Here is a 27,897-nt window from a genome sequence, read left to right on the forward strand (position 1 = left end):
ATAGATCAGTCCCTTTGGCTGTGACTGTCAGAGGGCCAGATAGGCAAAGCCTGAGGGCTGCATGTGGCTCGCAAGACTCAGTTTGCCCAGGCCTGATCCAGACTGATGTTTTCTCTTAACGGTGCAAGATTCGACAAATTAGTTAAAGGATGCGTGCCTCAACACAGATTGCATATATTTCAGCTGCTGTGCACCACTACTACAGCAGTATTATGGTCAGGGACTGGAGTACATTTCTGTTGTAATTCACACACATTTTTTATGAATTTGTCAGCCATGCCCTTTTCCATGATGCTCCATTCACTTTTTCAAAAATTGTCATAGCTGACCAGGACTAGAAGAAAAAAAAGCCCAAAACTGTAAAAGTTTGCAACATTTCAAACCATTCTGTACCAGATTCTGTCGAAAAAACAGATGAATCGGTCCCATAGTTTAATGATTTGTTTGGTTTTGGGTTTATGTAATAGAAGGGGGGGGGGGCTAGAAATCAGCTTTCAATGCCTTATACCCTTTACCCGATACTACTATTTCCGTCAACAGAGTGTTTAAGAACGCTGCCTGACAACCACAGAGATAACGGATTCATCATTTAGACTATCTGTAACTAAAGGTCAATGTTTTATTTATAAAAAATTATAGTATGGATCCAATGGACAACAAATGTATCCTCCTTCTGTATTTCCAGATTTGCACATGAATTTTAAATTCTCTCAGAAAAGAACAAATAAAAAGTCATAAATAAGTCCAGCTAAGATAATCGGTCTCATTTCTTGGCGTATGTGATCTTCATAGCATGAGACGGTGTAATCTTAAACCCTTGAAGTGCGTCTCGGGCGGACCCTGCCTGGTTCTCGTTTTCAAATTCTACAAAGGAGATATCGTGTCTTCCAGGAACCAGACGGACTTCTTTGAAGCCAGGAAACCTGGGGAAAAAAATAAAAAGGAAATCACACACTCAGAGTACAGAACAGTCACAATCGTCCCATAGAGTTTTGTAAATCAGTATGTTGAGCACATTTATCATAGACGACAATATAGAAAAATGAAGCTAAAAAGTTAGTAAAGTTTAGAGTCAAAGTGGTCGAGACTAAGAAAATTGGAGAGCGACAAATATTTCTGGACATAAAGATACCGTACATAGTGCTGCCACTTATGTATGCTATAGTAGGAATCAAGCACACTATAGATTGCGTGCACTTATAAGCTACAGCATGCAGAGTTATCAAAATGCACAATAGCTCCTGTTTATGTGATCTTGCCCTAAAAATATTAACATTTCAAAGAAATATCAGCTGCCATCTAAAGAAAAAAAAAAAGAAAAACACCCCAGAGAGTAGAGACAAACTGCACTGCAATACAGATATAGTGGATGGACAGTGGTTTATTCCTACCCGTTGAAGCTTGGATCTAAAAAGCTCTAATGGAGCCAGAAACTCACACAACAAATGTGTAGGAAACACATCTGTAGGACACGTGGCATGTTAAAGAGTAACGGTTTTAATTTTTATTGCATAAATAAATAATACACATGATAAGCAACTTTGTATTCCCGTATATACTCGAGCATAAGCCGAGAATTTCAGCGTGAAATTGCCCCTCTCGGCTTATACTCGAGTCATTCCCAGGGGTCGGCAGGGGAGGGGGGGCAGCAGCTGTCTAATAATACTCACCTGCTCCGGGCACGGTCCCTGCAGGTCCCTGGTTCTCCGGCACTAACAGCTTCTTCCTGTATTGAGCGGTCACATGGTACCGCTCATTACAGTAATGAATATGGACCAGACTCCACTCCCATAGGGGTGGAGCCGCATATTCATTACTGTAATGAGCTGTACCATGTGACCGCTCAATACAGGAAGAAGCTGCTAGCGCCGGAGAAGCAGGGACCGCGCCAGGAGCAGGTGAGTATAACGTGGGCATATTCACCTGGCCCACGTTACACCGTTGGCACCACTCCATCTTCCGCATCCTCTGCAGTGACGCTCAGGTCAGAGGGCGCGATGACACGATTAGTGCGCGCCGCCCTCTGCCTGAACAGTCAGCGCAGAGGGCGGGGAAGACACAGCGGCGCCCAGGGGGACAGGAGACTATATCAAGTGCTGGGGGCCTGAGCGACGAGGCAAGTATGTGTTTTTTTTTATCACAGCAACAGCATATGGGGCAAATATCTCTATGGAGCATCTTATGGGGCCATGTGCAGCATTATATGGGGCAAATATTTCTATGGAGCATCTTATGGGGCCATGTGCGGCATTATATGGGGGCAAATATCTCTATGGAGATGGATGCAGTCTCGTGTGGGAGCAAGTGGGGGAGGGGGGAAAAAAATCCTAAATTGCTTGCCGCCTCTAGATATGGGTATATAAGAGATGGAACCTCCTCATTCTGGGGGGTTTTCTTTCACTTTTTTCTTCTCCTTTTTGGTAAGAGAAGCTCCTTCCGCTGACGTCCAAGAAACCACCTTTACCGGACTCTGTGCTCAGAGATGGTACCCTCTTTTTTGGATGGTGATAGGAGTAGGAAACTTTACTACCTTGTGAAATGTTTTTTTGTTTTTTTCTTGTTGTTCAAAGTTTGTCAGTTGTTGTTTTCATAGGATTTGCTGCCATGATTCTCTCTGTTAATTGAAAGAAGTGTGTTTGGTGTGACGATGCATACTATGTCTGGATGAAGGGGTATGCATGTAAAGAAGCTGCAGAGACACCATCACGTGTTTCTTGACGCAAGCAGTGAATAGCCAGGCCTTTCCCCGGGAAGGAACAACCACGGGAAGGGCAGCATCCTATGAAGGAAAGCCACCTATGCCAATCATGGTATCCGTCCACAGACAGCTGTGCATCTGCATATTTCCCATAAGGCAGTGTTCTGGAATCACTGCGTTGAGAAACACGTGATGGTGTCTCCGCGGTGTTGGATGTTTTGGTCTCCCCGAGGCCAATCATCTGTGCCTTTTTTTTTTTACTAGGCACTGCTCCTAATAGCCAGATTCCTACTCCACACTGATGAGGGGCAAAAACCCCGAAACAGCTGTCTGTGGATGGATACCATGCTTGGCATAGGTGGCTTTCCTGCATCTGCATATTTCCCATAAGGGATGGGGGCAGTGTTCTGGAATCACTGCGTTGAGAAACACGTGATGGTGTCTCCGCGGTGTTGGATGTTTTGGTCTCCCCGAGGCCAATCATCTGTGCCTTTATGGATGAAGGGGTATGGCATCTCATATTACATGTATGACCTGGAATGTGAGAGGTCTTGGAACACCCAGAAAGAGAGTGGACGTATTTTCACAGATACGCCGCTATCATCCCCATATTATAGCTCTGGTTGAAACACATCTGACCAGGGATTCGGCTCGATATGTGCAAAAGCCCTGGGTGCAGTGGTCTGTACATGCATTCCACACTAGTTACTCCAGAGGGGTTTCTTTATTAATTCACAAAGATGTTAGATGGGAGGTTGGGGAGGTTCGAAGAGATCCAGAAGGACGCTTTATATTTGTACATGCGATGGTGAATTCGAAAGACTACGTTATAATGTGTATATATAATCCCCCCCGGCTGGCATGTTAATTCTTAAAAAGGCGATAAGCTTTACTTTAAGTTATCCAGACGCACATGTTATGTGCATGGGAGATTTTAATTTGGTAATGGATGTTAGCCTGGATAGGCTTAGACTGGACAACATGGTCTCAGAAGAGACCTCCTCTCCTTCTAGGTTATCACTACTTATGAAGGGCACTGGTTGGGTAGATTTATGGAGAACGCACCATCCAGAAGTCAAAGAATTTACTTGCCATTCATCTGTTAGACGTACTTTGTCTCGGTTAGATTATATTTTCGGATCTAGTAACTTGGCGGTATGGGTGGGTGAGGTGAGGCATGGAAGTAGGGGCATTTCAGATCACAGCCCGGTAATCCTTAAACTTAGATTTGGCCACACGAGGAACAATATAGTCTGGAAGTTAAATCCATTTTGGCTGAAACTGATAGAGTCCAGTGACAGGACTGTAGACCAACTGAATTGTTTTATTTCATCTCACTCGGAACAATATTAACGTCTTTTGGGATGCCCTTAAAGCATACCTGAGGGGTTGTCTATCCTCTACAATCTCATACATTAAACGTAGGACCTCACAGGAGGATAATGATATGGAGAGGCGACAGACTCGGAAGCAGCATACATAGCTAATCAAACGAGTGCAAACAGAGCTGAATGGTTACTTTCTTATAGACTGCATGGCCAATACACTGACACTAAATCTAAGCGCAAACTGTTTTTTACTCGTCAGGCGTACTTTGAACTAGGAAACCAGTCTAGCAGACTTCTAGCATTTATGGTGCGCCAGCATCGCACATCTAATACTATACTTAGGATTCAGAAACCAGATGGTTCAATAACTACCTCGACAGATGACGTACTTCATTGCTTTCATGACTTTTATAAAGAACTATACAGCTCCAGGGGGAATTTTGACACCTTAGACTGTTTAAATTATTTATCAGACATACTGTAGAATTCCCTACTCTGAGCCGTACACAACAGGCCTCCTTAGACGCAGATTTTACTCTTGAGGAGATAAATGTGGCCATAGCAGATTTAGCTTCTGGGAAGGCACCCGGTCCGGATGGATTTCCCATAGAGTTGTATAAGAAATATCGAGACACTCTAGCACCTATTCTTTTGAAAGTATTCCAGGGCATCTGGGAAGTCCTTGCCAGACTCCTATTATGAAGCAACTATTATAGTTTTAAAAAAAGATGGTAAGGACCCTCTGAAATGTGGATCATATCGTCCCATTTCATTAGTTAACGTGGACTACAAAATCTTTACTAAAATCCTGGCCACTAGATTAAATATGGTAATATTAGACATAATACACCCAGACCAGACTGGTTTTATGCCGGGTAAGAGTACATCTATTAATAGCAGGAGAGTGCAATCCATAGCTCAATATAGCTCGCTGGTATTGGAAAATAAGTGGGCCATGGCCTCGCTGGACGTGGCTAAGGCTTTTGACTCTCTAGAATGGTCTTTCCTATTTGCATGTTTACAGAGGTATAAATTTGGTCCTAAATTTCAAAAATGGATTTCCGCAATATATTTGAAACCTAAGGCCCGGATTATTATTAATAATTCCATTTCTGACACATTCTCCTTGGAAAGGGGTACCCGCCAGGGATGCCCTCTCTCCCCGGCCCTCTTCGCCCTCGCAATTGAAGCGCTAGCGATACGCATGAGATCCACTTTGGCTATTAAGGGCATTAGGATAGCAGATCGCACAGACACCATTGGTCTATATGCGGATGATATGGTAGTTTTTATGGATGACGTGGAGGAGACGCTGCCACATGTGATCACCACCATAGATGGATTTAGTAAACGATCGGGTTACACATTAACTGGGATAAATCTGCTTTGATGCCTCTTGCCCATGCCCCACTAGACCGTCTTGAAACATTATCCCCATTACCGGTAGTATCTAATTTTAAATACTTGGGAATATTTATACCACAATGCAGTAGACTTGATCTACAACTTAATATTCTTCCACTATTAGACTTAGTCAAGCATAAGTTCCTTATCTGGAGTAAATTACCATTGGCCGTATCTGGGCGTATAAATTTGGTTAAAATGATATTGCTTCCGAAACTTAATTATTCCCTCCACTGTACTATTTAGCTGGACAGCTTGGAGCGTTGGGCAAATGGATGCGTGGGGAATGTTTACCGAACTCAGAGAGCCATTTGATTCATGCTGCAAGGATTAATTGCCCGTTGGGTTTTTTAGAAATAAATAAATTCCATTCCCCTAGAATACTGCCACTACTCAGGCTGGCACGACTGATTTGGAAACAGGTTAAAAAAGTAATCCACTTTAATGGAACTGTGGCTGAGATGCCATTATGGAATAATGAATACTTTCCAGGATTACTGAATCACCCCTCTGCTCAGTTCTGGATGTCATATGGTGTTTCCTCAATTAATGATCTATATGAACTGGGAGTTATGTTGTCTTTTGAACAAATGCAAACTAAATATAATGTTCCTAAACCTCAGTTTTTTCGCTATTTGCTATTTTTTGCTATTTGCAACTTAGGACAGCGATCCAATCACATATGTATAGTATAAATGAGACGCAACGAATATCATCTTTCCCATTGATAGGGATCTTTAAATCGCAAGGACCCAATGGCCTTATCTCTGCACTATATACATATATGCTATCCACGGGTGCTGACTCTGTTTTATTACCAATTAAAGAAAAATGGAAGCTTCTGATTCCCGATCTTCAGGAAGATGACTGGAAAACAATTCTTGAGTCCCCAACTAGGGTTTCTCCCTCGGCCAACAACAAGATGACCCAAATGTATATAATACATCAATCATATTTAACCCCGCTGCGATTATTTAAAATAGGGTGGTCTCAATCTTCAGAACGTCCTAGATGCCACACAATAGATGCAGACTTTATACATATGGTATGGGGTTGTCCAATTATTTTATCTTTCTGGAAGGAGGTGATCTCGTTGTTGTCCTCCCTTGTACACATTCCTGTTCCCCTGAATCCGTTAGTATGTCTGTTTGGAGTCTTGGAGGAAGAGATTTGGGCACACCATGTTAAAATTCTTTTGAGAGAGACACTTTTCTTGGCAAGGAAAATAATAGCCCTGCGTTGGATGGGCAATAAACATCCATCTTTCAGAGCCTGGATTGAGCTGGTAAACTCAATTATACCTTATGAACAAACCTTATACCAGAATCGGGGCTGCTTAGGGAAATTTAATAAAATCTGGGATGCATGGAACTCATCATTTCTTACTATGTCATCTCATCGGTAATGTTCCAGCTCCAAATTGATAGTACTTAAGGTGGATCTTGCATTAGTGCGCACTTGGTTCACAATCTGAAGTATTAATGGGATGGAGATTGTTTAAGGCAGTGGGTTTGTTTTAGGGTTTTAGAGTTTTAAGTAACTGCTTTAGACATGTTGTAATATCTTATGTCCCTTTTATTGCTATTTCATGGATATTACGCTGATTGTATATGCCCTTATTTGAATATTTGCCAACCATATATGTCTTAATTCTGTTGTTGTTTAATAAACGAATTAAAAAAAAAAAATCTCTATGGAGCATCTTATGGGGCCATAATCTGCATTTGTGCAGCATTGTATGGGGCAAAAGTGTCTATGGAGCATCTTATGGGGCCATAATGAGCTGTATGGAGCATTATATGGGGCAAATGTCTGTATAGAGCATCTTATGGGGCCATAGTCAGCATTGGTGCAGCATTATATGGGGCAAATGTCTGTATGGAGCATTTTATGGGGTCATAATCAACATTTGTGCAGCATTATATGGGGCATATTTTAGTATGGAGCATCTTATGGGGCCCATCATAAACTGTATGGAGCATTAAATGAGGTGTATTTTGTATGGAGCATTACATGGGGCCCATCATGAACTGTATGGAGCATTATATGGGGCTCCTGATTCAATATGGATATTCAAAAACACTTAACCTACTGATGTCTCAATTAATTTTACTTTTATTGGTACCTATTTTTATTTTTGACATTTACCGGTAGCTGCTGCATTTTCCACCCTAGGCTTATACCTGAGTCATTAAGTTTTCCCAGTTTTTTGTGGCAAAATTAGGGGTCTCGGCCTATACTAAAGTATATATGGTATATCTCGGAGAAATCTGCTTCCTTCTCCCCCTGGAATTATCATTTATTTGGAAAATCCTCAATTCAGGGTTAAAATGTTCGGTGAAGACTTTCACATCGCTGAGATAGGCGGTAACAGTTGGTGCTGATGAGATTCTATAGGGTGTGGAGAGGGGAGGAGCTCTGCCTCTGGCTCCTCCCTCCCGCATAGAATCTACAACTGCCATCTTAGTAATATAAATCTATAGTCACTAAAGACCGTGCATTGAGAATTTTCAGAATGAAAGATCAGTCTAGGAGGATAAAGAAGCAGATTTCTCTGATAAGATATCAGCATTTTGAACCACCCCGGAGCTTCACAGAAGTTTATAGCAGAGCCACGAAAAGTAAAAAAATATATATTTACAAAATTACATTTTTTCCCACAAAATATTCTTCTAGCCCCAATTTTTTTTAATTTTACAAGGTTAACAGGAGAAAATGTACCATACAATTTGCTGCACGATTTCTCCTGAACATGCAAATACTCCATACGTCAGGGAAAACTACAGTTTGGGCGCACAGCAAGGCTCGAAAGTGAAGGAGAGCCATTTGACTTTTTGAACGCTATGTCGTGTTTGAACTGATCTGCCTAAACATTGGAAACCCCCCAATAAATGACCCTATTTTAGAAACTACACCCTTTAAGGAACTTATCTAGAGGTGTGATGAGCACTTTGAACCCACAGGTGATTCACAGAATTTTATATTGCTGACCCGCGAATATGAAAAATATTGCTTTAGCCCCCAATTTTTTCATTTTCAGAAGGGCAACAGGAGAAAATGGACCACACAATTTGTTATGCAATTGTCCCGAGTACGCGGATACCCAATAAGTGGTGGAAAACTTCTGTTTGGGCACACGGCAGGACTCGAAAGGGTAGGAGCGCCAATTGAATTCTGGAGCGCAATTTTAGCTGGAACAGATTGTGTATACCCCAGACATGCCAAAACAGCAGAAACCTCCCCATTTTGGAAACTACATTTCTTGAGCAAATACAGCTATAGTGAGCATTTTTAACCCTCAAATTATTCACAGAATTGTATAAAACTGGGCTAAGTCAATGGAAAATGATCATTTTTTCCCACTAAAATTTTACTTTGGCCTAAAGCAGGGGTGTCAAACTGCATTCCTCGAGGGCCTCAAGCCATGCGTGTTTTCAAGATTTCCTTAGCATTGCACAAGGTGCTGGAATCATTCTCTGCAGGTGATTAAATTATCACTTGTGCAATGCAAGGAAATCCTGAAAACATGACCTGTTTGCAGCCCTCGAGGAATGCAGTTTGACACCACTGGCCTAAAGTTTAGAGCCCTTAAGTACCAGAACAGCAAAATTCCCCCCTGAAGTGAGCCCATTTTTGGAAATTACGCCCCTCTAGGAAATTATATACAGATGTAGTGATGATTTTGACTCCATGGGTGTTTTCCAGTAACAAACAGCAGTGGATGTTGCTGAGGGAAAATTGCAAATCTGCCATTATAGTGCCCAGCACATTTTGCAAAGGCTCATGCTTCTGGAGACATGCACCCGTAAATTTGATGGTCTCATCACTACAGAAATGCCAAACATGGATGCTAACGGTATTTTAGGCACACTGGGGCTCAGAAGGGAAAGGAGGGGGCATTTGGATTTGGGGGCACAGAATTTGATGGATTTCTTTTGTGAGGGGGAGGGGGGCACCCGAGGAGCCATAGTTCTTTTCCAGAGTCTTTTAACTAATCAGTAATGTGGAAGCCCCCTATATTTCTGTTAACAGTTGATGGACCTGAGCTGGGACTTGCTTTTTTGTGGATTGATTTGAAGCTTTTATTGAGAACATTTTACATCACATTTATCCTACTCTCTAATCTGAGCAACGATATCAGGGTTTCAATCTAAATCTCAGAATGACGCGATTCAGATGAAACCCCTGATGGATCCATTCACTATAATGAGGAAGCAGAGTTACTCTGAACCCCATCTGGCCTCTGTTCAGTGTCCTTCTTTTCAAAGGTGCAGAAAACTGTTGTCGACCGCGCTTTTATGCATGCCTAAGAAGACAAACAATGCCAGCTTACAAGCCAGACATTGTCCACAGTGCCTCCGTCTGCTTCATTATAGGGAATCTTCTGCCGGGGGTTACATCTGAATCACGTATTTCAGAGATTTACAGGAAAATCCCAGTAAGAACTCAGCATAAAATGCAGGATAACTATGACCCGTACCGTACTGCAATCTTTAGGAATGAAAACAAGCTATAATTTTTCTATATTTCTGCTGACCATCATGTGAGGGCTTGTTTTTGCGGGATGAGTTGACGTTTTTTTGGCACCGTTTTCGAGCTCAATGTTTTTTGATCGCTTTCTATTCCGATTTTTGGGAGGCAGGATGAACCAGCAATTCAGAAATAGGTTTTTTTTTAATGCCGTTCACTGTGTGGTAAATGTGATAAGGCAGATTTATTATTTGAGTCCGTGCGATTATACTGATTCCACATTTATTTCATTTTTTTGTGTTGGCCCCTTTACACAAAAACTAATAAAAAAAATTGTTTTTGCAATGCTTTATTCTGAGAGCTACAATATACAATTTATTTTTACGTGGACAGCTGTCTGCCGGCTTGTTTTTTGCAAGTAAATAGGTTTTCAGAGATACCATATTTATTTACATTTGACTTTTTTGATAGCGTTTTATTCCACTTTTTGTTTACAAAGCAATGTTTATTTTTTCCGGTGTTTACTGAAGGTGTTAACTAGTGTGACTGTTGCATAGATCAGGTTGGTTATTGTTTTTACAGAAATAAATGTATTTATTGGATTAATATTTTTATTTTGTGATTTTTTATTTTATTTTTTTTTTTTAATAGTTTAACTTTTTTTTAACAGCTTTATTACCGTTTTAGTTTGTTCCAAGATGGGACATCAACTTTTCCTGCCTTGACCGTTGATGTAATACGCTGCAATACTTTTGCATTACAGGCATTAGATCAGTGTGTCATGGGCAGGGAGGAGGCATGTTAGCTCCTGCTCCGAGAAAGAGCTTAAGGCCTCCGTCCTTGGGTGACACTACGGCCATCTTTCGACCCGGGGTCACCATGGAGACTACCGGCATAACGTGATCACAATCACATTGTGCCGATGGCAGTAGGGAGGGAGCTCCATCCATAACTCTGTAATTCCCATCGATGTCACTATTGACAGTGGCATCAGACGGGGTTAAACGTCCGCGACCGGTGCCAGCATGGATACTGAGCATTGTTGCAGGGTGTCAGCTCTCATATAAAATTGACACCCACATTTGATAGTGTTGGCACTCAGCGTGATCATGCTGTATCTGTAAGGTGGTTTGTGGGAATGCAGCTCCCACAGCACCGTACATATACAGCTCATGTCGGGAAAACATAGGCCAGAACTATTAGGGAAAAAGTCACAGATAAAAAAGCAGAGACGTTTACCTGCTGAAGCCTCCAAACAAATGCACTGGCAGGGTGCAGCGGACCCTGCCAGTGCATTTGGTTGGAGGCTTCAGCAGGTAAACATCTCTGCTTTTTTTAATCTGTGACTTTTTTCAATTTTTTGGAGGATTTCTAAGTCCTCTTTTTGTGTCGGGAGCTTTTTTTTCAGAACTATTAGGGGCAAAGACAATTAGTATCCAGCTTTATAACGATACATGCAGTACAAAAAGTACCAGCATCCCAGGAGATATGATATGTAAGGACCTACCAATCTCAAAAGCACACCAGATAATACTTACTGATTAAATAACATAGAAAGCATCATCTCGTTGGTTTCTTCAGGTAGGTTATTCAAGAATAGGATGTAATTAGGCGGGTTATCAGGAATCTAGTTTAAATTAGAAGAATAAAAAAAAAATAATGACAGATATAACACAAATTATATATAATGTTTAATATATGAACAATCCTTACAGTACATGGTTCCTTTAACAACACGTCCATTATACATTCTGTAAGAATGTATCCCAATAAAGACGGGCGCAGAAGAACTTAAAGGGCTTTCCCATCTCAAAGATAATATCCCAATAGGTAGTAGATATAAAATTCCTCCAATGAGAAATGTAGTACAGTTCTTCTGATTCGCTATGTCACTTACCCCATGTACAGGGGCATTGCAGTAGATATCCATGATTACCATGGATAAAGCGATAATTAGTTAGTGGTAATAACCATGGATACCTAAGCTACTGCAATCCCCTGTGCATGGGCTAAGCGACATTGTGAATCAGAAGAACTACATTACATTTCTAAGTGTGAACGTGGCCATAAAGTGATTTTCCGCAGATCAGTTTACCTGTGAATGCGGTGCTCCTCCAGGTAATGAGTTTTCTGTTTCCATCATCTAAAAAAGTAAAATAAAATTACCAAAATTAAGAGTTGTGGGTTTTGTACCAAATTAGGGATCAGACCCATTCAGAAGAGACAAAGAGAAAACCACAACATAAAAAGTGGATGTTCCATTTTTTAGTTTTTTTCCCCAGCAAGCATGAATATGGAGGCTACAGACAACACAATTAAAGTGTTCGATACGTCCATCACACACATTCATCCTATGAATCACTCCCCATTGGTGTATTTCACCGAGTACAGACGTGCGGACTCCCTGTATACAGAGGTCGGGAAGCTCTTTACTCACCAGTGTTGGCTTCTTATTCATGGCATTAGCTGCTTGCTCTAGAGCTTTGTTCTTTTTCTTGTCTTTCTTCTTCTCCTTATCTCCAAACGTTCCCCGCATCTTGGACACCAGGTCAGAGTCTGTCTTTGCGTACTGAATGCGCTGCAGGAGAAATCCTCATAATTACTACAGGAGAACATATAAGGGGGCACCACGACGCTTCCTGAACACTTATCACATAGTAAAGACAGAATACGCCACCTAGAAAAAGAATCTCTTTGTGGTAGGCACACGTATGTATGTTAGGCTAAGTTCACATTTGCGTATATGTGCGCAGCATATCATCTGCATATGCAAACACATGCCAAAACGCATGTTTACGCAGCGTTTATCTGCATCAGCTTATGCATGACGGCAAAAATACCCTCTGCGTGTGCATGAGTTTGTATGCGTTTTTTGCCTGCGTTTGAGTTTTTTATTATTATTATTGTTATAGCGCCATTTATTTCATGGCGCTTTACATGTGAGGAGGGGTATACATAATAAAAACAAGTACAATAATCTTGAACAATACAAGTCACAACTGGTACAGGAGGAGAGAGGACCCTGCCCGCGAGGGCTCACAATCTACAAGGGATGGGTGAGGATACACTAGGTGAGGATAGAGCTGGTCGTGCAGCGGTTTGGTTGATCGGTGGTTACTGCAGGTTGTAAGTTGCCGGAAGAGGTCTTCAGGTTCTTTTTGAAGGTTTCGATGGTAGGTGAAAGTCTGATATTTTGTGGTAGATGGTTCCAGAGTAGGGGTGATGCGCGAGAGAAATCTTGTATGCGATTGTGGGAAGAGGAGATAAGAGGGAAGTAGAGAAGGAGATCTTGTGAAGATCGGAGGTTGCGTGCAGGAAAGTACCGGGAGACGAGGTCACAGATGTATGGAGGAGACAGGTTGTGGATGGCTTTGTATGTCATGGTTAGGCTTTTGTACTGAGTCTCTGGGTAATGAAGAGCCAGTGAAGGGATTGACACAGGGGAGAGGCCGAGGAATAGCGGGGAACAGGTGGATTAGTCGGGCAGCTGAGTTTAGAATAGATTGGAGGGGTGCGAGAGTGTTTGAGGGGAGGCCACAGAGCAGGAGGTTACAGTAGTCAATGCGAGAGATGATGAGGGCATGGACTAGGGTTTCTGCAGATTCTTGGTTGAGGAATGAACGGATTCATGAAATATTTTTGAGTTGAAGTCGGCAGGAAGTGGAAAGGGCTTGGATATGCGGATTGAAGGAGAGATCACTCAAGGATTACCCGAGACAGCGAGCTTGTGGGACTGGGGTGAGTGGGCAGCCATTTACTGTATTGGATAGGTTCGTTGGGGGGGGGGGTCACGTGAGATCGGGGAAAGATGATGAACTCTGTTTTGTCCATGTTAAGTTTCAGAAATCTAGCGGAGAAGAAGGATGAAATAGTGGACAGACATTGAGGGATTCTGGTTAGTAGGGAGGTGATATCTGGTCCAGAGATGTAGATCTGTGTGTCATCAGCATAGCGATGATACTGCACATGCGTTCGATATTTCCAGGAGGGCGTCTCAAATACGCGCAGTCCGAACTACGCAAGTGCTTCAAATGTACATGCAAGGACATGCGTACAAATGCGTTCCCATAGACAGTAATGCGTTTTTTAAGAAACTCATTTGCATGCCTGCACATATTTGACGTTTCCAAAAATGCAACATGTTACGTTCGCAGCAGCCAGCCGCACACCACGAAACGATGCAGGTGTACGCAAAAGCATGCAAACACATATCCATGCGCACACCATGTTAAATATATGTACGCATGACGATGTATGTGGATCAAACGCTGCGCGCACAGATGCAAATGTGAAACAAGCCTTAAATCATGGAATTTCAAGAGTTTGATACCAAATCTGGAATACAGACATGAAAAGGGTAATTTAGAAAGATTTCTGTATCACACAGCAATCATGAATATAAAGCTTGACTGAGCAAATGTTAATGGTCTGAGCACACAATGTATGGAATGGCCACCGGTCTCCGGATCATACCCCAAAAGCCTCATAAGCAGATATGGGACTGTGGAGTTCAGGTCAGGAGATGCCCAGACAGACCGTACATCGGACCACGAATGCTGGATTTGTGAAAGTGCAATAAGATGTACACCAAAATGGAGCCTGTTGTGCCCAATAATGCTATTAACCTGTAGATATAGGGTTAATCTACAGGTCTTGTGAAGGTGCTCGGGAGCAGTACTTTAAGTGCAGTACCCAGGAGAAAATTAACTTTATTTCTCCCGGGAGTTGCTGGCTTTCAGTCATACAGGAATGCCCGCAGCAATCAGTCATCGCTCGTAGCGAGACCGCAAGAACCGCTACGTCATCTGGGATCATTGCCCTAGGCATTATTGGGAACGGGAGAATCGGGAGGAGCAGGGGACGCCGGACGGTGAGAATATCACCATTTATTATTTTTTTTAATTATTTTTAACATTAGATTTTTTTACTATTGATGCTGCATAGGCAGCATCAATTGTAAAAAGTTGGTCACACTTGTCAAACACTATGTTTGACAAGTGTGACCAACCTGTCAATTAGTTTTCCAAGCGATGCTACAGATCGCTTGTAAAATGCTAGCATTCTGCAAGCTAATTATGCTTGTAAAACGCTAGTGTTTAGCAGGAAAACGCATGCCAATCCCGCATGTGTTTTACCCATGGCACAGTTGCGGAATTGCCACGGAAATTTCCGCGGCAATTGCAGAAGTGTGCACATAACCTTAGGTTTCTCCTCATTCTTGGGAATAAGAAGTCGCAGGAGGCTAGCTTGGGCGAGAGTAAGGGGGGGGAGGTGTGACACTGATTTCTTATTCTCAAGGATAAAGAAAAAACGTAAAAAGTGAAAGCGTTTTCAGAACGTATAAGAGGTTTTCAGACTCAGACTCCTAAAATACATAACAAGTTGGGTACAGTAGTACAATGGAGGATGTGCTGTAAATGTTTTCATAAGAATTTGGGAAAGTTATGAAATGTCCTTTAAATGTCTGTTCTGTTCCTGAGTAGCGATGAGCGAATATACTCGTTACTCGAGATTTCCCGAGCACACTCAGGTGTCCTCGGAGTATTTTTTAGTGCTCAGAAATTTAGTTTTTATTGCTGCAGCTGAATGATTTACATCTGTTAGCCAGCATAAGTACATATGGGGGGTTGCCTGATTGCTAGAGAATCCCCACATGTACTTATGCTGGCTAACAGATGTAAATCATTCAGCTGCGGCAAGAAAAATGAAATCTCCGAGCACTAAAAAATACTCAGAGGACACCCGTGCGTGCTCGGGAAATCTCGAGTAACGAGTATATTCGCTCATCACTATTCCTGAGCCAAGGATCTCGGCTTTTAGTGGAGATGAATCTGTGCTGCACTTTATGTACATACTCTGTAGTGACCAGTGCTGTGAAGTCAGAGTTGGAGTCAGAAGTTAAGGAAATTGAGGAGTTAAAATTGGTGGTTTGGCTTACAGGCTCCACAGCCCTGATGGAGAGAATTATAAATCTACTATATAATTGTCTAAGGGTCACATCCGTCTTTCTGTCTGTCCTTCTGTCACGGATATTCATTGGTCACGGCCTCTGTGTCATGGAATCCATGTTGCTGATTGGTCGTGGCAAAACGCCCACGACCATTGCCACGACCAATCAGCACCATTGCCACGACCAATCAGCGGCGGGCGCAGTCCGGTGGCAACATGGCCGCTCCTTCCTCCCCGCAGTAAGTGCCCGCTCCGTACTCCCCTCCAGTCAGCACTCACAGGGTTAATGGCAGCGCTAATGGACCGCGTTATGCCACGGTGTAACGCACTCCATTAACGCTGCTATTAACCCTGTGTGACCAACTTTTTTACTATTGATGCTGCCTATGCAGCATCAATAGTAAAAAAGATCTAATGTTAAAAATAATAATAATAATAAAAAAAATATCATCATATACTCACCTTCCGGCGCCTTTCCCGTTCCTCGCGATGCTCCGGTGACCGGTCCATGCATTGCGATCTCGCGAGATGACTGGGCAATATACTACGTGGGCTGGGCTATATACTACGTGGGCTGGGCAATATACTACGTGGGCTGGGCAATATACTACGTGGGCTGGGCAATATACTACGTGGGCTGGGCAATATACTACGTGGGCTGGGCAATATACTACGTGGGCTGGGCAATATACTACGTGGGCTGGGCAATATACTACGTGGGCTGGGCAATATACTACGTGGACATGCATATTCTAGAATACCCGACGTTAGAATCGGGCCACCATCTAGTTCCTCCCTAAGTGTCTAAAACACCCAGAGAGCATGATGCTACATACCATTGGTTTGTCATAAAAAGGAAATCCTTGTAATTGCCGCAGAGCATTGGTGGCTGAAGCCAGCTCCTTAAAAATGATAAAAGCTTGTCCCCTCATCTTCATGGTCTTTAAAGCCACAATATCCATTACATGGCCAAACTGGGAGAACAGCGCATAAAGAGATCTCTTCAGCTCTGGGAACAAAACAGAAAACTCAAGTTATGTAAAAATTTCTGAAAGGAATCTTAAAAACACATACGGTATGTATAACAAGAGTTTTTTTTTTCCAAGTTCATAAATAGGTAAAACTGCAAAGTGCTTGAAAAAAACAAACAAAAAAACTTTGCAATTTACCCCTAGGCAAGGAGCATGGCAAGAGCAGGCACTATGCTTTACAGCGGAAAAACTGAGGGTAGTTTCCAGAACAACCAACTGGACAAAAACTAAGTATATTGAATCAAGGTAAAAGGATCCTATGATTAAGGGGGTCATAGTACACCAAAAACGCGTAAGGGGTTGAGGTTTTTAACTTTCATGGACTTTTAACGTGAATCAATAAACTTAGTTTTTATCCAGTTGGTTGCGCCAGAAACTACCCTCATTTTTTTTTAGCAATCAAGAGCAGGTACAGAACCACCAGCCTCAGTGCCCCTGTGCTTCTCGCATGCTGTAGAGGCAAAGCTGGCTCTGCTAACAGCCTGGAATACAGCCCAGGCCGGACTAGGGGTGCAACCGGGTGCTGGTCCGAACAATCAATCTTTAGGAGCACATCGCTCCAATGCCTCCTAGTTTCTTGCTTTGCTCAGGGTCTCTTGAAGAATCATCTTGAGACAACCAATTTAATGGTCATGTGTTTTTTTCTGACTGATGCATACATGAAGTAAGTACAGAAATGAAACTAGATGAAAATGACTGGCCTGATTAGCAATGGCATAGAGCCGCTGGGATGACAAGTGGAGAAAGAGTGACCCTAGACTCTTCTGCCGTCCCCTGACCTTGTACGAGTCTGCAGATAACCGCAACAAGCAAATTATGGCAGGGGACTTGTCAAGCGTCAAATTCCGATTAATGTGACACCAAAGTTTTGGCATCAGACAGGAGCTGTTGTGTGTGAACAGTGGTGTTTTATGCCTTCAGCACAGAAAGGAACAGTCTGTTGCCAAACCAGTTAGATCAGGTGGGGGCAATTAATTTTTCAAAGGGGCATATAAGAAACTGGGATTATTGTGGAGGGCCGAACCAATTGGCTGATAATAATTCTCCTTAAGGCTATGTTCACACGCATTTTTGCAGCGTTTTGTTTCTGAAGCCAAAACCTGCTCTCTTGGCAGTAAAACTACTGTCTTCAAAACACCAGTTTTGCTGCATTTGTTTGCTGCATTTTATTGGGTATGGATTACACGTGTGCTTTGTCTACATAACTTGTTTAATAAAGTTAGTTTTATTTCCCAAAAATGTTGAAAAAACACAGTTATTGCGTATTTTGCACTTTCTCATAACTTTCTGTGGGTGACTCTCTCTCGTCCTCGGAATCCTCCGTCTACACGATAAGGGTATGTGCACACGTTGCAGATTTGCCTTAGGATTTTTCTGCACTAAATCCGCAGGTCTTGGCAGAAAATGCAGGTGCGTTTTTGATGCGGTTTTTGCACAGTTTTTGATGCAGTTTTGTATGCGTTTTTGAAAGCTAAATAAAGATGTATTATTGAACAAAAAAAAAAAAGATTTGTGATGCCATTTCTTGTCCAACCTCCTCTTTTACATTTGTCCAACTCACACTCCATTACACACAGATAGACAGACAGACAGACAGACAGACAGATAGATAGATAGATAGATAGATAGATAGATAGATAGATAGATAGAAGGAATGAGATAGATGTATATAGATATATGGATAGTTAGGCTACTTTCGCACATCAGGTTTTTCCCGTCAGGCACAATCCAGCGAGTTTTGAAAAAAATTGATCCGTTTTTTTTTTCCCGCCAGATCCATTTTTTTTTCTAAGAGTTGTATTAGCGCCGGATTGCACCTGATGGCCACATGTTTCATCAGTTTTTTTCCCAGAAAAAGAAAACGGATGAAACGGATGCGTTTTGTTCAAAACTCGCCTGATTGTGCCTGATGGCAAAAACCTGATGTGTGAAAGCAGCCAGATATATGGATAGATACATCTACAGATATATCTATAAATATATCTATAGATCGATATAGCCATAGATATATAATAGAAAGGCCGATGTTTCTTAATGAGCGTTTAATTTAAAAAAAAAAAAAAGGGGAAAAAAATGCCATGGGCTCCCGCGCAATTTTCTGTGCCAGAGGGGGAAAGCCGACGGCCAATATTTGTAGCCTGGGAAGGGGTTAATACCCATGGCCCCTCCCAAGCTATAAATAACTCAAAAATATTTCCCGGATCCGTGCTTTCCTCGACCGCAACACTGCAAAAACGCTAGTGCATGCCCTTATCCTCTCCTGCCTCGACTACTGCAACCTCCTACTCTCTGGACTCCCCTCTAGCACCACTCCAATCCATCCTACACTCTGCTGCCCGACTAATCTACCTGTCTCCCCGCTATTCCCCAGCCTCTCCCCTGTGTCAAGCCCTTCACTGGCTTCCTATCGCCCAGAGACTCCAGTTCAAAACCCTCACAATGACATACAAAGCCATCCACAACCTTTCTCCACCATACATCTGTGACATGGTCTCCCGGTACCTACCTACACGCAACCTCCGATCCTCTCAAGATCTCCTTCTCTACTCCCCTCTCATCTCTTCTTCCCACAACCGCATCCAAGACTTCTCCCGTGCTTCCCCCATACTCTGGAACTCTCTACCCCAACACATCAGACTCTCGCCTACCATAGAAACCTTCAAAAAGAACCTGAAGACACACCTCTTCCGACAAGCTTACAGCCTGCAGTGATCCTGAAGTTACTGAACCGCCGCACAACCTGCCCTACCCTCTCCTACTGTTTCATCACCCATCCCCTGCAGACTGAGCCCTCGCGGGCAGGGTCCTCCCTCCTTATGTACCCGGGTGCCTTGTTATCTGCTCATGTTTAATGTATTTGTCTATACTTGCCCCGTATTCACATGTAAAGCGCCATGGAATAAATGGCGCTATAAAAATATATAATAATAATAATAATAATATCAGCCCGCAGCTGTCTGCGTAGCCTTTACTGGCTATTAAAATAGGGGGACCCCCAAAAAAATGACGTGGGGTCCCCCTATATTTTATAGCCAGAAAGGCTACGCAGACAGCTGCGGGCTGATATTCATAGCCTAGAGAGGGGCCATGGATATCCTCCCCCCCCCCCCCCCGACTACAAATACCAGCCCGCGGCCGCCCTAGAAATAGCGCATGTGAGAGATGCACCAATTCCAGCACTTAGCCCCTCTCTTCCCACTCCCGTGTAGCGGTGGGATATGGGGTAATAAGGTAAAAAAAATTAAGACACAGCCAGAAAAAAGTATTTTATTATTCTCAATTTAACCATACTTACCATACTCGATCTCCTGCAAAAAACGTAAAATAGTAAACCATATACTCCCTGTCCGACAGTCCAATTAATAACGAGTGTCCCACGACGATCTCCCTATAGAACAGTGACATCGGGTGATGTCACTGCTCTATAGAACCTCCAGTGACACACTGACAGGAGACAATGAATCCTGCAGTGCATCACTGAGAAGTTACTGTAGTTCACTGGTCTCACTTTATGGCATTTGCTGCGTGGGAACTTTCTCACACAGCAGTGCCAAAAGTGAGACTAGGGACTATTTTTTACAGTGGCGGAGGAATACAGTGTGGAAGGATACCTCCCTCCCGTCTTTGTATTCCTGGATCCCCTAGAGAGCGGTCGCATCAGCTGATGCTGCTGCTCTCTACGGGAGATCGTCGTGGGACACTCGTGGATTTCTGCAGATCAGGGAGTATGGTGTTTGTTTATTATTTTAATATTTTTTACAGGTGACACTGGCTTCAGGGATCAAAGTGACAAGTGATGGTGAGTATAATCTTTGTTATATGTACTGTATGTTATATGTATGTATTGTATGAATGTATTGTATGAATGTAATGTATGAATGTAATATGTATGTATGTATGTGTTTTTTTTTTTTTACATTCAACACATTAGCCGGATGATGGGACTACTACTGTCCCATCATTGGCTAATGTGTCAATCACTGTCATTGTAGCAGGCATAGCCCGATGGGACTTGTTGCCCGAAAACCTCCCCGGCAGGCCCGCACAGACCTCCCCGGCAGGCCCGCACAGACCCCCCCGGCAGGCCCGCACAGACCCCCCTGGCAGGCCCGCACAGACCCCCCCGGCAGGCCCGCACAGACCCCCCCGGCAGGCCCGCACAGACCCCCCCGGCAGGCCCGCACAGACCCCCCCGGCAGGCCCGCACAGACCCCCCCGGCAGGCCCGCACAGACCTCGCCCTCACACACACAGTCTCCGCCCTCACACACAGTCTCCGCCCACACTCTTCCCCCCTCCCGATCTGCAGCTTTGCTGCGGAATTGCTCGACTTAATGCAAGTCAATGGGTGCAGAAACGCTGCAGATCCGCACAAAGAATTGACATGCTGCGGAATAAACAACGCTGCGTTTCCGCACGGTGTTTTCCGCAGCATGTGCACAGCGGATTTGGTTTTCCATAGGTTTACATGGTACTGTAAACCGCATGGAAAAACTGCTGCAGATCTGCAGCGTCAAAAATGCCATGGATCCGCTGTAAAAACCGCAACGTGTGCACATGGCCTAAAAAGTCGGGCGGTGCATCCGCCAAAATACTGGAAATGTTGCGTACGTTTTAACACTATTTTCTAAACGTACGTCACTACGTCTCAGCGACGCATTAGTACAAGACACTGCCAACGGAAGTGTGAAAGAGCCCTTAGTTGTTTTGTTTTTTTAAATTACCTTCAGGGAACAGTGGGTTTTCTGAATCTGGAAAACCCCTTTAAAGGGAATCTGTCACCCCAAAATTCGCCTATAAGCTAAGGTCACCGGCATCAGGGGCTTATGTACAGCATTCTGTAATGCTGTAGATAAGCCCCGATGTAACCTGCAAGTTAAGAAAAAAAGGTTATATTATACTCACCCAGAGGCGGTCCCGATGCGGTCCGGTCCGATGGCCGTCGCGGTCCGGGTCCAGCGCCTCTCATCTTCATACCATGACGTCCTCTTCTTTTCTTCCTGCCGCGGCTCCTGCGCAGGCGTGCTGATTTGCCCTGTTGAGTACAGAGCAAAGTACTGCAGTGCGCAGGCACCGGGAAAGGTCAGAGAGGCCCAGCACCTGCGCACTGCAGTACTTTACGCTTCCTTCAACAGGGCAGATAAAGTACGCCTGCGCAGGAGCCGCGATAGGAAGCAAAGAAGAGGTCGTCATCGTATGAAGATGGCAGGCGCCGGACCCGGACCGCTTTGGGACCGTCCGTGGGTGAGTATAATATACCGTAATCTGTTTTTCTTATCTTTCAGGTGACATTGGGGGCTTATCTATTGCATTACAGAATGCTGTAGATAAGCCCCTAATGCAGGTGGCCGAAGCTTATAGGCGAGTTTTGGGGGTGACAGATTCCCTTTAAGATAAAAAATTGAGGGCATTCAAAAAAATTAATTGCTCACTACTCATATGTGAGGAGAAAGTGACACTCAGTAAGAAGTCTTCCTTTCAATCCATGGACTGCAGAAGAGACAGACACACAAATACAGACACGCGGGCACACACAGACACACACCATCCACCAGGGTACATGGGGCACACAGACACACACCAGCCACCAGAGTACATGGGGCACACACAGACACACACCAGCCACCAGAGTACATGGGGCACACACAGACACACACCAGCCACCAGAGTACATGGGGCACACACAGACACACACCAGCCACCAGAGTACATGGGGCACACACAGAGGTACACACACACCAGCCACCAGAGTACATGGGGCAAACACAGACACACACCAGCCACCAGAGTACATGGGGCAAACACAGACACACACCAGTCACCAGAGTACATGGGGCATACACAGACGTACACACACACCAGCCACCAGAGTACATGGGGCACACACAGACACACACCAGCCACCAGAGTACATGGGGCACACACAGACACACACCAGCCACCAGAGTACATGGGGCATACACAGACACACACCAGCCACCAGAGTACATGGGGCACACACAGACACACACCAGCCACCAGAGTACATGGGGCACACACAGACACACACCAGCCACCAGAGTACATGGGGCACACACAGACACACACCAGCCACCAGAGTACATGGGGCACACACAGACACACACCAGCCACCAGAGTACATGGGGCACACACAGACACACACCAGCCACCAGAGTACATGGGGCACACACAGACACACACCAGCCACCAGAGTACATGGGGCACACACAGAGGTACACACACACACACCAGCCACCAGAGTACATGGGGCAAACACAGACACACACCAGCCACCAGAGTACATGGGGCACACACAGACACACACCAGCCACCAGAGTACATGGGGCACACACAGACACACACCAGTCACCAGAGTACATGGGGCATACACAGACGTACACACACACACCAGCCACCAGAGTATATGGGGCACACACAGACGTACACATACACCAGCCACCAGAGTACATGGGGCATACACAGACGTACACACACACCAGCCACCAGAGTACATGGGGCACACACAGACACACACCAGCCACCAGAGTATATGGGGCACACACAGACGTACACATACACCAGCCACCAGAGTACATGGGGCATACACAGACGTACACACACACCAGCCACCAGAGTACATGGGGCACACACAGACACACACCAGTCACCAGAGTACATGGGGCATACACAGACGTACACACACACACCAGCCACCAGAGTATATGGGGCACACACAGACGTACACATACACCAGCCACCAGAGTACATGGGGCATACACAGACGTACACACACACCAGCCACCAGAGTACATGGGGCACACACAGACACACACCAGCCACCAGAGTATATGGGGCACACACAGACGTACACATACACCAGCCACCAGAGTACATGGGGCATACACAGACGTACACACACACCAGCCACCAGAGTACATGGGGCACACACCAGAGTACATGGGGCACACAGAGACACTCAGACCAGCCACCAGAGTACATGGGGCACACACAGACGTACACACACACACACACACACCAGAGTACATGGGGCACACACAGACGTACACACACACACACCAGAGTACATGGGGCACACACAGACATACACACACACCAGCCACCAGAGTACATGGAGCACACATGGGCACGCACACAGACACGCACGCACAGACACACACACGCACGTGCAGACCAGTCACCAGAGTATATGGGGCACACAAAAAGTAGAGAAGTTTGGGAAGCATATTTCACGACTGAAGGATAGAGGGAGGGGGGTGCACACAGAATGTGAGATTTCCAGGCTGCATGTAGTGAGGCGGAGGGTGCATTTCACTATTGGATACTGTACTTGGCCCAAGTGTTTTATGTCTCATAATCCTGATCCCTGAGCTGCTAGAAGTTGCCAGGGAGGGAGGGAATGGTGCAGCAGCTAATAATTAGCTGCTCTCCCTCCAGTTTGATTTGAAGCTGTGATCCACCAGTTGTGGGGTTAAAAGGACACAGTTCTGCTGTTCATTTACACAGAACAGACCCAGCACAACTGCCTCCTAGTTCTAATCTCAAACCTCTTTCCCCCCTTGCAATGCGACTAATGACCAGGTACATATGTGCAGAAGCTGCTGGGCACTGCAGTCAGGACAGCTCAGCCAGAGCTGCTCTCTTGATCTCAGCAGCTCCTCGCTTTCTCCGGCAGAAGCCGCTTCACCAATCGTAAGACAGCGGGGCGAATACCAAGCTGTCAGCTCACGTCAGTTCCTGCCCTTTCAGTGTTTCTGTCTGCGGGCGGATATGGCCCGCGGGCTGCCATTTGCCCATGTCTGTGTTAGATGGAAATCGTGACACTAAAAATACCCACCTAAATGTGAGAACCTCACACAACAGTACACCCAGTCAGCCATAAGAGTAACCTGGCTACCAGCTAAGCTGCCTGCATCCACACACCTATTCTCACACAGATCTCGGAGGTCCCGAGTCCTCCTAATTCCTCGTTACTGCATAACCTCAGTGAGGAGGAGCAGGTCACAGATATGCATTGCCACGCAATTTATATTTTTGGGGACAACAAAACTAGTTGAGCAGTGTTACACGTTATTTTGCAGTGTAAACAGGCTGCTGATCACAAAATGAATGACCAAAACATTTCAGCTGAAATTATCTTTTGCGCAATGTAAAAGATTATCATTTTCGGCGGAGCATCATCCTCTGTAAACAAGGCTCGCACTGCCGAAGATCAAGGCAGCCAATGTTTGCTGAGCGATCTAGTACAGATCGCTTACTTTAGTCTGCCTACTAGTGATGAGCGAATGCGCTCCGATAAGGTGTTATCCAAGCATGCGAACAGCCGCAGGACATGCAGCCACGGCGACTCAAATATAGAATTAGAGCACGCTGAAAATACTCTATTAGCACTCGAGCATGCTCAGATAACACCTTATCCTAGCATGCTCACTCATCACTACTGCCTATGTAAATAGGTATTTAAATGACTGATGATCACTAAATGCTTACAGATTGGCGATCGTTTTGTTCTGCCGGTCAGTCCATGTACACGGACTCTAAGAAAGCAGCTGTTCTCAGTCAGCTCCATAGACATCTTGGTGCTCCATTCAAGCCCCTCTGTGTGTGAGGCAGAGGCAGCCCAGGACCCCCACCTATAGAGATCCATCAGACATTTTTCCCTTATGGCTATAGGATGCTCCTTTCATTCTACACTGCAATACACTGTAAACGTTAAGGTGTTCTCTCTGTGAGAAAAAAAAGAGAAGACTCTTACCTGTCTTCTTGATTTTATCATTTAAGTTGTTGATGTAAACTGTGTGATTCGGCCGAATATCCATCGTGCTGACCGTCTGTACGACTGGAAGAGAAAGTAATTGTTGGATTACACTGCAGAGAAGAACAAGAAGCTATGGAAGAGTCAGCAATAATCAAAAGCTTCTTACATTTTAATCTGTCTCCCCATAAAAGAATGAACATCAGTGTAGCAATTTATCATGAAGCTATATTTACCCTTCACGTACTAAGTAAATTGATTCACAGACCCAGGCCCAGCAGACACTACAGTATTCTCTGGCCACAGGACCACCTTCCACCTGCCGGCATCCCCTGCTTGTGAGTTTATTAGCTGACCTCATGGAGATGCCGACAGGTTGGTGGTTCCAAGGGCTCCGTCCAGTAGATGTGGAATACTGATGAGGCCGATGGACCAGTTTAATCCAAGTCTATTGGCTCATCTCTATGGGTGCTTTCACATTGCGTTATGGCTTCCGTTCAGTGGCCCCGACGAGGCTTACGTTCAAATCCACAGCAAAATGGGATCCAGATGTATCTGCCGACGAGGCCATAGATAGACTGTAATGGTTCTGGCAAAGTGAACGTGTGCTCTGTTGTGCATCATTTTCGGGAATGTACGCCTGCAGGAGGCTGACACCCAGACGCATGTCCACTACATCTGAGTGTCCACCTCCAGTAGCGTACATTACCGAAAATGATGCACATCAGAGCGCACGTTCGCTCTACCGGCACCATTACAGTTTATGGACTGGTCGGCGCATACGTCTGGATCCTGTTTTGAAGGGGGATTCAAATGTAAACCACGACGGGACCAATGAACAGACGCCATGTGATAACCTCCTAATAATTCTACAGCATTGTCTGTGTCATTTACACACGTTGTGCAGTTTTATACCACTAGAAATTCTTATTTTCAAGACCTCGTCTTTTCTCCACTGAATGGAAATAATATCTGTTTACTTTCTTATCTGTTTACTTTCTTCTGTTTAGCTTCACACATAACGATATTGTTAAAGATATCGTTGCAACGTCACACTTTTTGTGACGTAGCAACGATCCCGCTAACGATATCTTTATGTGTGACAGCGACCAACGATCAGGCCCCTGCTGGGAGATCATTGGTCGTGGGGAATGATCAGGACCTTTTTTTTGGTCGCTGATCACCCACTGTCATCGCTAGATCGGCGTGTGTGATGCCGATCTAGCGATGTGTTCACCTGTAACCAGGGTAAACATTGGGTTACTAAGCGCAGGGCCGCGCTTAGTAACCCGATATTTACCCTGGTTACCATTGTAAAAGTTAAAAAAAAAAAACACTACATACTTACATTCTGATGTCTGTCAGGTCCCCCGGCGTCAGCTTCCCTGCACTGACTCAGCGCCGGCCGTAAAGCAAAAGCAGAGCACAGCGGTGATGTCACCGCTGTGCTCTGCTTTACGGCCGGCGCTGAGTCAGTCAGTGCGGGAAGTTGACGGCGGGGGACCTGACAGACATCAGAATGTAAGTATGTAGTGTTTTTTTTTTTTACTTTTACAATGGTAACCAGGATATCGGGTTACTAAGCGGGGCCCTGCACTTAGTAACCCGATGTTTACGCTGGTTACCCGGGGACTTCGGCATCGTTGAAGACAGTTTCAACGATGCTGAAGTCTTTCCCCTGATCGTTGGTCGCTGGAGAGAGCCGTCTGTGTGACATCTCCCCAGCGACCACACATCGACTTACCAACGATCACGGCCAGGTCGTATCGCTGGTCGTGATCGTTGGTAAGTCGTTTAGTGTAACGGTACCTTTAGGCTATGTGCACGTTGCGGTTTTTACCGCGGAACCGCGGCGATTTTGCCGCTGTGGGTCCGCAGCAGTTTCCATAGCCTTTACAGTAACCTGTAAACCCTATGGAAACCGCAAACCGCTGTGCACATGCTGCGGGAAAAACCGCGCAGAAACGCAGCGGTTTATAACCCGCAGCATGTCACTTCTTTGTGCAGAATCGCAGCGATTCTGCACCCATATAGAATTGCATTGATCTGCTTACTTCCCGCATGGGGCTGTGCACACCATGCGGGATGTAAGCGGATAATGTGCGGGTTATACCCGGGGTGGAGGAGAGGAGACTCTCCTCCAGGCCCCGGGAACCATATTTGTGGTAAAAAAAAAGAATTAAAATAAAAAATAATGTTATACTCACCTCTGAAGTCTCAGCGCTGCATGCGGCCGTCCGGTCTC

At 44.7% G+C, this 27,897-nt stretch overlaps 1 protein-coding gene across 1 annotated transcript in view; it reads right to left on the minus strand.

Moving 5' to 3' along the window:
* Positions 1-599: 599 nt before the first annotated feature.
* Positions 600-27,897, minus strand: part of SNRPB2 (small nuclear ribonucleoprotein polypeptide B2) — a 37,916-nt gene continuing 10,618 nt past the window's right edge. Inside the window, exons 2-7 of the mRNA XM_069768747.1 lie at positions 25,653-25,736; positions 16,686-16,858; positions 12,338-12,478; positions 11,996-12,043; positions 11,439-11,527; positions 600-923 (exon numbers count right to left, since the gene is read on the minus strand). Coding sequence (XP_069624848.1) covers positions 764-923; positions 11,439-11,527; positions 11,996-12,043; positions 12,338-12,478; positions 16,686-16,858; positions 25,653-25,716 — 675 coding nt within the window. The 5' untranslated portion in view covers positions 25,717-25,736 and the 3' untranslated portion in view covers positions 600-763. The remainder of the gene's footprint in view (positions 924-11,438; positions 11,528-11,995; positions 12,044-12,337; positions 12,479-16,685; positions 16,859-25,652; positions 25,737-27,897) is intronic.

The sequence above is a fragment of the Ranitomeya imitator genome, chromosome 5 (genome assembly GCF_032444005.1).
Source record: "Ranitomeya imitator isolate aRanImi1 chromosome 5, aRanImi1.pri, whole genome shotgun sequence".
NCBI classification, from domain to species: Eukaryota; Metazoa; Chordata; class Amphibia; order Anura; family Dendrobatidae; genus Ranitomeya; species Ranitomeya imitator.